At 35.2% G+C, this 12928-nt stretch overlaps 1 protein-coding gene across 3 annotated transcripts; it reads right to left on the bottom strand.

The window, feature by feature from the left end:
• Nucleotides 1-773: 773 nt before the first annotated feature.
• LOC130813153 (cyclin-T1-3-like) lies at nucleotides 774-12728 on the bottom strand. 3 transcript variants are annotated; one of them, XM_057678921.1, is made up of 7 exons: nucleotides 12451-12728; nucleotides 10766-11006; nucleotides 3814-3895; nucleotides 3546-3680; nucleotides 2688-2863; nucleotides 2458-2609; nucleotides 774-2257 (listed from the first exon to the last, which is right to left on the bottom strand). In XM_057678921.1, the coding sequence occupies exons 2-7, from the start codon at nucleotides 10984-10986 to the stop codon at nucleotides 1212-1214; spliced, it is 1812 nt and encodes a 603-aa protein (XP_057534904.1). In that variant the 5' UTR covers nucleotides 10987-11006; nucleotides 12451-12728; the 3' UTR covers nucleotides 774-1211. The 3 variants fall into 3 exon arrangements, with proteins under 3 accessions (XP_057534904.1, XP_057534897.1, XP_057534912.1); XM_057678914.1 differs by having other exon boundaries at nucleotides 10766-11064; XM_057678929.1 differs by lacking the exons at nucleotides 10766-11006; nucleotides 12451-12728 and adding an exon at nucleotides 10701-10746.
• Between the last annotated feature and the right edge of the window lie 200 nt (nucleotides 12729-12928).

Below are 12928 nucleotides of genomic sequence, written 5' to 3' on the forward strand. Positions count from 1 at the left end.
TCGATTAATACTTTTTCAACGGATAACCACATTTTCATACACATCTAACGGCAGATTATTAGAACCCGCATGAAATAGAGGTCAATGTGCAGTGCTGTAAGATGAAAGGCAGAAGAAAATTATGTTGTGACCTCCCTAAAAACACTTTCCAAAATCGATAGATGGACAAAACACGGGTTATTCCATTTCAGGCATAGGGTCTTATGTTGCGTAACTGACAAATGATAGGTCAAGACCTGCAGAGGAGCCACCTACACACTCTTAACTTCGGTTTTCGCCATGATAGCCAATGGCCCCTACATTAAAATCTAGAGTAACCCAAGTTATCCATGTAATATAGCCCTTGAAGACACTGAAATAGGACAGGGGTTACCTTAGAAACCATCATACAGTTGCCTAGCTCAATTAGGGTTTATATCATCATAGGCCATCGAGTTAAATGCAAGTCACTTTTCCAATTATCTAAGAAAAGAAGACAAAAATGTCGAGCTTACAAATCCTACAGGAACTAAAGTTCTGATGACACTATGTGGAAGAAGTTTGTCGTGTCCAATTCACCTGAGTGAGCCGGGAAATAACAATTTAAATAAGCTAATCTAGAACAGTTCTACTCAAAGATCCGAAGAAAAATACTATTTCAGATATAAAGGCGGTATGGAGACACCACGCAGTTGTACAAGTTTGAAAGCAAGTAAACTGAAAACAATTAGAAACATATTCTCATATGACATCTATTCCATAAATTAGGCACTACTATTGGAATCATACAATAATGGAGTTTTAATTTATGATGATAATCGTTTTATATTATAATACACTTAATAGTTTAACTAATTGATTTCCTACCTAGATTACAAGTGCCGTTACACATTAGCATTTTTCGTTCATTACACAAAGATATTACAAGTTGTTCCAGTCATCGTCATCATGATCATGGTTAATCCGATAAAAAGGAAAAAATAAAAATACAGGTCAAGAAGCCATAGCCAAAATTTGACCAGTCAGATTCTAGAATCTAGATTCCCTTTCTTTTCTTCTTTTCAGTTTTTAACACAAATGAAAGCTCACTGGAAATGTAATCAACAACAAACTTTAAGAAGCACCAAACAAATGGCATTCTGGACATACCTATATTTTAATCAAGCAGCTGCACTCTGCTATACTACAAACATGTAGATAGGCTGATAATCTTCAGGGAAAGATAAACCACCTCAGACATGATTCTCTGGTACATGCCTTTTATGATCTCTGTCAGGGTAACCAAGGCGGCCCATCCTGCTTTTTTCTTCAGAAAAATCCCCTGGCATACTATCACGCCACCTTTTCCCATCACTTGTTTTGTCTAGTGGGCTCCCAGCTTTTCTCTTCCGATCATTTGATTTAGGTGATTGATAATCCCAGCTAGAATCTTCCAATGCAGACAACTCACCTTCTTCTACATTCTCCAGATCTAGTCCATGTGATTGTTGGCCCTTTGAGCACATAGGATGCCGATCTCCAGGAGTCTCAAGAAGTTTACTGTTATGTGTACCATCATTATCTAGTCGGGTGGAGGGCTGAGTCCAGTTCTGTTTCTTTTCCTGCTTCATTTTCTCACTCTCAGCAGCGGCCAACTCAACCCCCTCCTCTAGTTCCTTCATAATAGGATCATACTCATCCATTGAGTCTTTCTTTCGAACTACATCTGCCCGAGACTTCCTTCTTTTTTCACGCAATTCTTTCAACTTGTTTGTATCTATCTTTTCAATAATTTCAGATGGTGATTGGGTTTGCCCAACTTCCTTAGATTCTACATTATTGCCATGGTATTTATCTTTTGAATCCCCTTCTTTTGCTCTATTTCCCACATTAGTTTTTTCTTTACTATCTTCACTACTGTTCCATTCAGGGCCATTTTTCATATTTTGTCCTTCCACTGGATTCTCTTGGTAAACTGAGGGTTCCACAGCCCTTAATTCTCCATGGGCCTTGTGATCAGAATTCCCATAGTCATTAATTCGATTATGGGAGCCTCTAGGGGGTACAGACTGTTTATTTGAATGATCAGGCAACTGTTGAGAGCTTGGAGGCTTCAAGGTTCCTGGCTTTGTAGCAACTCCAGCATGAGAAGAGTTGCTATTTGGTACTTGCTCTTCAGTTGATGTTCTTGAAGTTGGTCGATTTGCAGCACTGCCAGCTACGCTTCCCTCAGCCTCACTAACTTGGTTTGGAGGTGCTCTGTTCTGTTCATACAGCTCTAGCATTTGATTGCTAACTTCTGCAATATTTAAAAAATGAACATGAGTGCAATAGCCAGGATAATTTCTTGGTACACAACAAAGCAACTGCTAAAAGGGGGCTGAAGATATCAGGGGGGTGTGGGACTGTGGGAGGGGGGGTTGCTTTAACAAAAACTATATTACAAGAAACAACTTTCTGCTGCTATGATTCCATAGCACTCAGGTTTAAGAAACCAACCTTCCAATTGACGTGGGGTGACGTCAAACTCTTGCCACCAGACCTTGTCACCATCTGAAGGAAGTTTGACTTTAAGGAATTTGGCGGCAAGGAATATGGCACCTGCTGCTATGTGATGGGGCTTAAACTGCAAGCAAAGAGATGTCCGCAGCCTACATGGCCAATTTTAGTGTCAATTACAGAATCGAAAGAAAGATCTGCCTGTCGTACAAATTTCAAATGCATCATACCCATCATTGACAAAGTTCCATGCAACCTGAGCAAGAGCATTTTGTGCAACTTTAAATTTCTTTATAGCCTCAACAAGAGGTTTATATGGATGTTGTACATTTAGATCAAAACCAAGAGTTGCAAGTACAACCCTTTCCCCTAGTAGAATTAGCTCTTTTTGTTGTTCGTATACTTCCTGCATATCAATCAAGTCAAAAAAAAATGATCAAAACATTGACTCAGAAGGACCCATTTCCAATTGATGCCTTCTATACAAAGAGAATCACTCACAAAGGCAGACAGTAATAAATACCAATGAAGCTACACATCTACAAAAATAAAGAGCATGCAAAAATGAACTGATCATCCTTCATTATCCAAGGTCCACTTATCTACCCAGGCAACCTCTATTCTCCTCTCACTCAAACACGCAGAAAAAAATGTGAGGCTGATGAATAAGAGAGCAAGGCAATCAGGTGTAACCACATAATCGAATCTCAGATGACAGGAGAACAAAAAGCCCAAGAGGGCAAAAAAGGATAAATACAATCTGGACTTATTTGTTTTATCTTTTAAACTATGCAAGCAATCATTTATACTTTAGCAGCAGCACAATGAGTAATATCACTGCAGATGTGGTTATTGGATTATTGCACATATTCCAGAGAAAACGGCTCACTTATCCATACATCATGCTGAACAAAAAACATTTATTTCAAACTGTAAGGCAAAACAACACTTGCATACAACAGGGACTACTGAAGCACAGAACTACATTGATCTTCACCCAAAAGGCAAAATATTACAACAAAGTCAAGAAATTCTGTGCAGTCTAAAGTCTAAACAACAGCAAAGAACCAAACGAATACAGAAAGTACTTTTTGTTTAATCTTCTGGACTGCAGCAGGATCCTTTTTATGTGTGATATCATAAGAAACAACGATGACATCCTTCAATGGACGCGGGGTTTCTTCAACCTTCCCAGCAAGAAACATACAAGCCGTCGCTATAGTCTGCAGCATGAATAAAACCCAAATTAAATGCAATTTCAACAATAATAAAAGAAAATATCTTAACATCAGTAATCTGCTTGTTCAAAAATTGAACCACTATATAATACAAGAAAAAACGTTAGGTGATGCATACCCTTCTGTCATTCTTGGCATGGGACTGACGAAGATAAAAACGGTGGCAAAAAATAATTGCTGTAGCAATTGTTACCTGAGGTCTGCATTTACATAAGAAACAAAAATATTTAGTCACAATCACAGAGAAGGTTTACATGAATATACACAGGCAGACTGCACAACCCTGTCAAACAAGTACTATTAACATAGAGTTTGTCATATATGGGATAGAGGGGTATCTAAAGTATTTAGTTTAGTTAGTTGATCAGCATATGGGAGGGGAAACTAATATAAATGAGGAAGGGGGAGTAGAAAAATACATCAGAAATATTGTATACGATTTAAAGTTAAGTTCTAAACTCATTTTGGGAAAGTTGCAAGCCCCTCCAATATTTGTACTTCTAAAGTATCTAAAATACCTTTCTGTGTATACAATATTTCTGATGTGTTCCTTTACTTTCCTTCCTTATTGATAGTAGATCCCCCTCCCCTATACTAATTAACTAACTAATCTAAAATACCTAAAATTTCCCTCTATCTCACATATAACAGAGTCATAGACTTGGTTAGCCTAGTTCTTTCCGTTTTGGGACTTCAGATTCTGGGACACAACCAAATACGTTAAGAAAACCCATAACAAACTAGAAAAATAAAGAAATAAAAATCATTGAACTCAAGGTTTCTTCTTCCTAGTACAAAATTAACCTAATTATTACGCTGTGGATGTACCACAGTATGAATCAGTAAGTCGCCACAGATCTTTGCACCGGTTTTCATCTATTCCTTGCAAGTTAGTAAATTACTAAATTGTTATGTAGAGTGGCATATCATTTTCCATCTGATAAATATATAACAAAAGCAAACCCTGCTCACCTACGCATTTGTAGGGACGATATTAAAAGACTTCTTTTTTATTTTACATTATATACCCACATAAGTCTGCCCAATGAACATTTTAGAAAATTAAGAGATGATGTATGAAAGTATAACATGTAAGTAAAACCAAATAAGAAACACAAAAATGGATATGCCAAACATACACATAGATCATTGCTCAATTTACCACTAAACTCTAATATAAGTATCACAGTTTCGTTGCTGGACTTCATAAAAGTGCTATATGCGCGTCCATGTAGTAATTTACATCAAAATAAATGGAACTCTTAATGCAAAAAAGCTCTATAGGTTCGAAAATCAAGATAATGCTTTGCAAAACAACATCATTACAGCAAATATGGCTTTAAAAACCTAAAAGGGTATAGCAAGATATCTACTTCTCATAGCATTTTCAAGTTTAAGGGTAAATCACAAGCTCTATTTTGTCATGACACTAAGTGGCAAGAATCCAGCATCAAACACTAAAAGTTCAATTTCCAGGTCATCAGATTTCTATAAATATAGAGCCAAACATTTGTCGGGTATTGGTCTGAAAAGGTCAGCAGAATGAATCCATTAAACCAGATGCTATTAAGCAGGTTAGATTTTTAAACTTCAAGTATTGGGGTGTCTATCTGTTGAAGAGGTTTCATTACAAGTAAATGATGAAAAAAGTTGGCAAACGTGTGTTATAGTGAGTGCCTTGAAAGAGGAGTGGCCATGGAAACAATATTATAGCAGAAAAAAGTTGTCTAAAAGTTTGTTTATTACTTAGGCCGAAGTCAAATAGAAGATCCAACATAATGTTTTAAACAATTTTTCTATTTCTAGCCAAAGCAATTTAAGAATTGGGAATAAGTTTGTAAATCATCTTTTTATGTTTTGTGTTTCAATCCTTCTTTAACACTATTTCTAAGTTTCAGTCACACAAGGCATCTTGAAGGATGACACGGAATCAGTATAGAGCTCCAATTTCATGCCTTCATTATAACAAGCAAAATAAGATAATTGTACGTCCGTATTTGGTTACTGGCCAGTAGCCACATTATCTATGCATTCCAAATAATGTGATTCCTACTACAGATACTGTTTAACTATTACATCTTAAAAAATCATTCTATCAGTAATCAAATGCCCAGACAACGGTCATCATACCTTCTAAGTTTCCAGAACAAGCAAAATAAGAGTTGATATTGATCAACATATCGACTATCAATGCTCACTTCCAAAACTATTCCATATTATCCCCTTACCCAAAATTCAAAAAGAATTCTGAAACCGAATGAAAAAATTTTTGATAAAGGAAAATAACAAGAAAATTAATCCATGTCTCGGCCTCCCCTTACATGGTCAAAGGACAAGAAGTAAACACAGAACTAATTGCTCGTGATACTCATTTCCAAAGTTCCTTAATGGAACAAGAAGCATAAAGCCACTAGTAAAAAAAGGAAGTTAGGTCTCTACATTCAACATATATTTAAGATTTTAAGTAGAATAACCCCAAGAAAATTTCATTAAAAAAAAATTATACTAACAAACATAATGCTTCACTCATACCATAAATACAATCACATTAGTTTATAAGAACGCACTCCTAGTCAGTGGGTGTGGCTAGGTGATGAGAAATTGCTCTGTATAGAAATAGGATAGACGTGAAAGGTATGCGATTTTTGCGCCTTTTTGCATCTTTTGTGATTTTTCGCTCAAATTGAATTCAAAAGGATAAGCATGAAATACTACAACAATGTTGAAGCCTCAATGCGTCTGCTTTACTAATTTTTTCAAAGAGAGATAAAAGGAAGAAAGAAGAGAAGAGAAAAGATATGAGTCAAAATCTGACTAAAAAGTCAAAAAAAAAAATCCTACCTAAGCTTTTGCCAATCAAATTCACTAAAACCCCTCAATTTTGAAAAAACTAATTCAATTAGAACAATGAAATTAAATCTCTAATTTGCGATGTTCATGCAAATTTGACAATCAATAGTGTATGATGTGATCAGTTGCCTTTGAAAGTCCTCCACTGGTGAGAAGTAATTCAGTCAGCTCTTTCCCCAAATTCTAATCAGGTCTCTCTCCCCTCAATCTTGCGTTCATATCGTTCTCTCTCCATCTTTGACCTTTTTAATTTTATCCATTATTTTTATGCTTTGTCCTTTTAATTTTTGATCTTTGTACCTAAATTTTTCCCGCTCATTCACACCCAAGTGAACTAACACCCATTCTTTTACCCTCTCTTTTTCTTGAACCATTTGCTCCCCACAATAGTTATTTGTAGTTTATTTTTACAAAAGCTTTACAAAAAAAAAAATTATGCTCTTGTTTAACTTTAAACTAAGCCTCTTTGATTGAACTTTACACCATAAACAGCTCAAATATAATACCAGGGTATTTTTCTCTAAGATTCAAACTGGTAACACAACCTAAAGTAGTAGGTAATTTAAAAAACAATAAATTAAAATAAAAAATTGGAAAAAAAAAAGATTAAATAAAATATCTCCCCTAACCCCTCGACCTAATGCCACCTTTCCTCCTCCACCTCTCCCACCATCAGCCGCCCCTCCCCCAACATCGATGACTCGACCACCCCCACCCTCCCGCCACCATTTTTGGCTCCCCCAACCTTTTCCCCACCCGAAAATCTCAAAGCACAACTGCATATCTCACCCAATCCGAACCCTGAGGTATCTTGATCGACAACAATGGGGGAGGGTGGTTTCATGATTTTCTCATACAAACATCTATTCAACGACCACTGGTAGCAAGGAGTGGGTTCGTGATTGACTGCAAAGAAGGAGGGTGGTTTCGCGATATGCAAAGGGAATGGGGGACGATTTTGCGACATTCAAATGGTGGTGTGTGAGTGTTGGGAAGTGGTGGTGGCGGCTTTGTTGGTGAAGGGGGATCGTGTTGGTGGAGGCCGGTAGTATAGTACGACGGGGTTGCGATGGGAAACGTGGCTATGGTGGTGCACGGTGAGGAAAGGGGAGGGGTGGGATATTTTAAATTTAAATTATCTAATTTTGCCCTAAAAGGCATGTTTGTGGGTGAATTTAAATGCTAGAGGGAAACACTCCACAAAGTTGGTATTATTCATGATTAAATAATAATTGGTATTATTATGGAAAAAAGTTGAAAGATTGATTACGGTAACTTTTGCTAAAATTAATTTATAAAATAAACGTACAATTATGAAATTTAAAAGTAATAAAAAGTATTGGTAAAATTAAAATAAAACAACAAATTTTAAAATTAACAAATGGGATCAAATATGGTAGTTAAGTTAAATAATATAAGTAGATTAATAACATGAAGACAAACAAAATTTATTAACTAACCTCAAAAGAAGAAAAACGGTTATTTAGGAAATGGGAAAAGATAGAAGGGCAAAAAGATTCAACCAAGAAGGTATTTTTTCTTTCAACTTTTTTATTTCCTTTCTCTCTCCTAAGATTCCTCTAACCAAGTTGCCCGACTTTCTTACGCTTATCCCTCTTCTATTACTCCATTAGAGCACCCTCATATAAGCATTGGAATCACTAAATGAGGCACAATAAATACCCAAAATTTTCACTCATCCTCTCTTCACATCCCACGTGCATTTGAGAATGTTCGACCCAGATCGAGAAACATTGACATGACCCACATATCAGGTATCTATGCAAGCACCAACTAGTCACAAACTACATATTGTTGATGGTAGCAGAAAAAACCTAAGAACCACTCCCAACAACCAAAGCAACTCCCAAAATCAACACGACAAAAAATTTAACCTAACATCATATGACAGCTCCAATATCAACTTAAATATCAAACATTATAAGAACAATATTCTACAATACAGTTCTCAGAGGTGAATAGTGCTCACAGTCTCACACCAGGACAAGCCTATGAAAAATGCATATTGGAATTAGGAGATGGTCAGTGTGCAACAGGGAGTGTTGTAGATAGCAAGCCAGTCTCACACCAGGACAAGCCTATGAAAAATATATATTGGGATTAGGAGATACGGTCAGGGTGCAACAGAGAGCGTTGTAGATACCAAGACAGAAGATAAATAATACATGTGCCAAACAAAGGATCCAATAAAAAAGATAAAATTTAAATTTAAAATATTTCCTCACAGCACACAAAATTGAATCAGAAAGGCAACTAATTTACGAACAAAATGAGGGAGGACAAAAAGTAGGAAAGTGTTAAACTAACGGAGGATTGAAATCTCCATAGCTACAGCGACAAATGTAAGACCCTACTAGGGATGCACAATCTTACATTCAATCAAAAGAATGGTTGTGCACTCAACCATTCATATTTTTATACTTCTTCCTCAAAAGAGTGCACAATATCAAGTTCACACGGCTCTCAAGGGAATCCACATGATGAGGAAACATGCGTAGACAAAGATGCGAGAAAAGGTTCACACATTGAAGAGGAAAAGATACACAACTGACAACAGCGCTTAGTTTTAGATAAACACTATTTTAGCATTTAAAAGACAAACGATAAATCGATAACATAATCTTGAGAAAACAAAAGAAATAAAAACTAAAACAAACAAAAAGATTTAAATAAAAAAATAAAAATAAATAAAAAAAAAAAGCAATGGTTCTTGTCACTTGAAATGTTTTGTGGCACACTTGAACAAACACTAAAAATCAAAATCGGAATCATTGCCCTCATAAGCACCTTCACCATCTCCTATATAGTTCTCATCATCACTAATATCCTCATCTTCCTCATCAAGGTAAAGCAACAACCTTTACTCTTCTGTTTTTCACTCCTAGATAGCTTTAGGGCAAGAAACAGGGGTATATTTTAGCTTTTCATTCTATTTATAATTGAGGTTTAATCAAGCAAAAGAATGTTATTTATCAAAAATCACATCTGACATAAGCGCTACAAAGGCGCGCCTTTGAAGAGCTTTGCATAGCATTGCACCATGACTCAAGGACGTGTTTAAGTGATCGTCTCATTGCACCTTGCACCTAGGCGCACCTTGTTGCGTTTTTTAGAACACAAACAAGATGACGAACAATGTATTTTGTAATTATTCCAAACCCAAAATGGAGGTGTTGCATTATTAAAAAGGAGGAAAGTATAATATCCTCAGCAAAAACCATTGATATTTCCTTCTTTAAAAAAAAACTCCTTTGTAGCACCAAAGTCTAAACATCAAAGACAATTATACATACAGTTATGTGAACTGGGCAACCTATGTAGCTTAATAAATTGAAAAATTGAGTGTTTGAATAAATATAGCCCTCACTATGAACTCCTTATTACTTCTTCAAAACAAAATCCTAAATCGAATCAAGATCTACCCAAATTTCTTCTACTAAACAACGACCAAATGATGGAATGATTTTTATTGTGTCTATGCATAGATAATAAAGAGCCAATCATGGCTCACGAATATAAGTCAGTTGAGCATTGCTTTAGAAAATCAAAATCAAAATTAGTTGAACTTTGACTAACCATCATAAAAAGAAATACTTGTTTCTTGATTCCGCATAATTATGCAAAAAATAATGTTCCTAAGTGATATGCTTGATAAACAGTTTTCCAAGAACACCAATCAACCAATCAACAAGGGAAGCATAGGATCTCACAGTTAAAAAAAAAGGTTAAATTGAATAAGAAAGTTCAAAGTCAAATAGTTGATTGGTCAATGCTGGTTTCTTTCAAGTTAAAAACTGATGGGATCAACTTTGCAGACAAGTGGAAAAAAGGAAAAAAGACAACTATACAGATAAAACTACCACGATCCTAATCCAGCTATGCTTATATGTATCCATTGCAAGAGAGGGATAACACAAAGTCTTGTCAGATAACAATATTAACAAATAAACACTCGATTATACCCCTAGTAAGTTATTTAAGGTCACTGCATTTATACATTAATCAACCTCGACAACACTTTCTATGTGTCAAAATCTCAATCAAATATTAAGGTTAATAAACAAAAACAATAAAAAAAATGATAATTGATGACAAGAAAATTAAAAAACGAAGCCAAAAAATCTAAATGTTTACCAAGATTGAGATCAAATCAACAAAATATTGATCACTTGATGCATATAAAAACAAAGACGACTCACACTTTGAGTCTCATTCCTAAATCTTGTAGAAAAGTGCAGTATGACTTGCGCAAGTATGTTTCCTTTTTCAAATCAATTCCGTCATGCCTAGATGGAGAATTCTCTTCAATCTCCTTCCTAGAAAAGTACCATCGGCCACCATCCTCGGGCTTCTCTTGAGACACTCTACTCAATTCTGATACTCCGAAATGTGAAGAATCTCCGGAAACTAAACTGGCCATATTATATCTTTCAGCAATACCTTTGGATCAAAAAAATAAAGGATTTGAACACCAAATTGCTACCCAGTATCAGTATACCTAGTGATACGAAGAGAAAAGTTAAATACATTTGCAAGTTAAAACAAAGAATATTCTCTACAATCTAGTCAATCAATGCATAAACAAGTATCAAAGTCATACCATACCAACTACCGTCACAAGCTTCAAAGCAAATCATAATTTTTTCATAGAAAAAGTTAAGAAGATCTAAGAAACAAAGAATTAATCATTAAATCAAGTAAACTTATATTTTTCAGAAATTGTTGCCAAGAAGTCAATCAGAAATTACATTTTTGTTATTACTAAGTTCTAGTTTGGTTGCCACTAATTAGCATAAGAATTTAAAAATTCAAGAAAATGACCAAAATAGATTGTGTTTAGTTGACAAAAATCAATAAAATGGTAATTGGAAATACATGTGTTCATTGCAATTTCACATGTGCTAACCAAAAACTCCTTTGTTTCAGTCAAATAGTCTCATCTACTTCTAGCACAAAGACTAAGAAATTGGGTATAGTTGGTTAATATAGTAGAGTATTTAAAAATAAGAGAGAATATAGAGAGTAGTAGTGGAGTGGGAAAATTTTCATTGGGGCGGACTAAATTGAAAAAAATGAGGCAAATCAAGTGAGAGAGGAGTAAAAACTTCACTTTCTAGAAATTTTATGAAGTAAATGATTACCTAATACCAAATAAGTCGGTGAGTCCTAAGGTTGTGTACATAGATCCCTAAAGACTTGCTTTGGTGGAAGCCATGTAATAGTATTAGGGTAATGGTATGGAAAACACGGGGAATCACAGCGCCTAACTCCCCAGGTACACTGAGATATAATTTGTTCAATTCACATAATGGTTACAAAAACCAACCTGTGATTTTAAGGTTAGCAGAGATTTAGTAACGGCTTTACATGATTGGGATTCACAATAATAAATCTTTTTGATATTTAATCATCAAATATCTGCTACAAACTCATAAATTTAAAATATACCCAAAAAACTGATTATATAATCCATAAGCAACAAAATCCTTCCAAATCTAGTCAAAAAATTAACACCCGCAAAAAAACACTCAGGAAGACCAAAAATTCAAAACAAAAGCTACAAAATTTTGTTTCTAACTCTATCCACTGTAATCCAGCGTCACTGACAGAGCAAGACAAGGAATGCGATGTTTATTTCATAATATTAGACAAGATTTCGTGGTAGGCAAGTAAAGATCAGTAAATCACAAGAACCCAGAAAAACAAAATCGAACTTTGCACGAATCAAACAAATATCAAGTTTCAAAACCAAGAAAAGAGCAAATACGTACACCCAGCAAAAATATAAACCTGATCCCGAAAAATTACAGAAAAAATCAACGAAATTGAATGAAACTGAAGCTAAATGATGAAAATATAGCGAATTCAAAGGAGAGAGAAATACCCAAAGATCAGCGACACAAACCGTGACGAAGATGTTAGAGATTCGGATGGAGGGAGAGATTTTGCAGGTGGTGAACAAAATTGGAGGAAACGGCCGGCAACTGGGTGCACCGGAGGACGGTGGACGAAGGACTGAAACTAGGGTTTGGGAAGAAATGGCATAGACGATAAGCTGAATCACCAAAAGTTAGGGATTTTGTGAAAAGAGGGATGGTCGGTGGGTTGGGTTTGAGAATCGAACACACCCATGAAATAAAAAAATTGACTACTAATATCTTGATTTTAATGTTTTAACTTTTAAGTCAAATTAAAAATATTTTTCCCTAAAATTATAAAAATCTGATCGTCATCATCAACATAAAAGTAATAAAAATTAAAAATATATAATAATAAAATGTTGAAAAAAATAAATATATTCCTAAAAGAGCCTTGACAAAAATCATCATATCATATCATATCATATCATATATATATATATA

This window comes from Amaranthus tricolor, chromosome 1, assembly GCF_026212465.1.
Source record: "Amaranthus tricolor cultivar Red isolate AtriRed21 chromosome 1, ASM2621246v1, whole genome shotgun sequence".
NCBI lineage: Eukaryota > Viridiplantae > Streptophyta > Magnoliopsida > Caryophyllales > Amaranthaceae > Amaranthus > Amaranthus tricolor.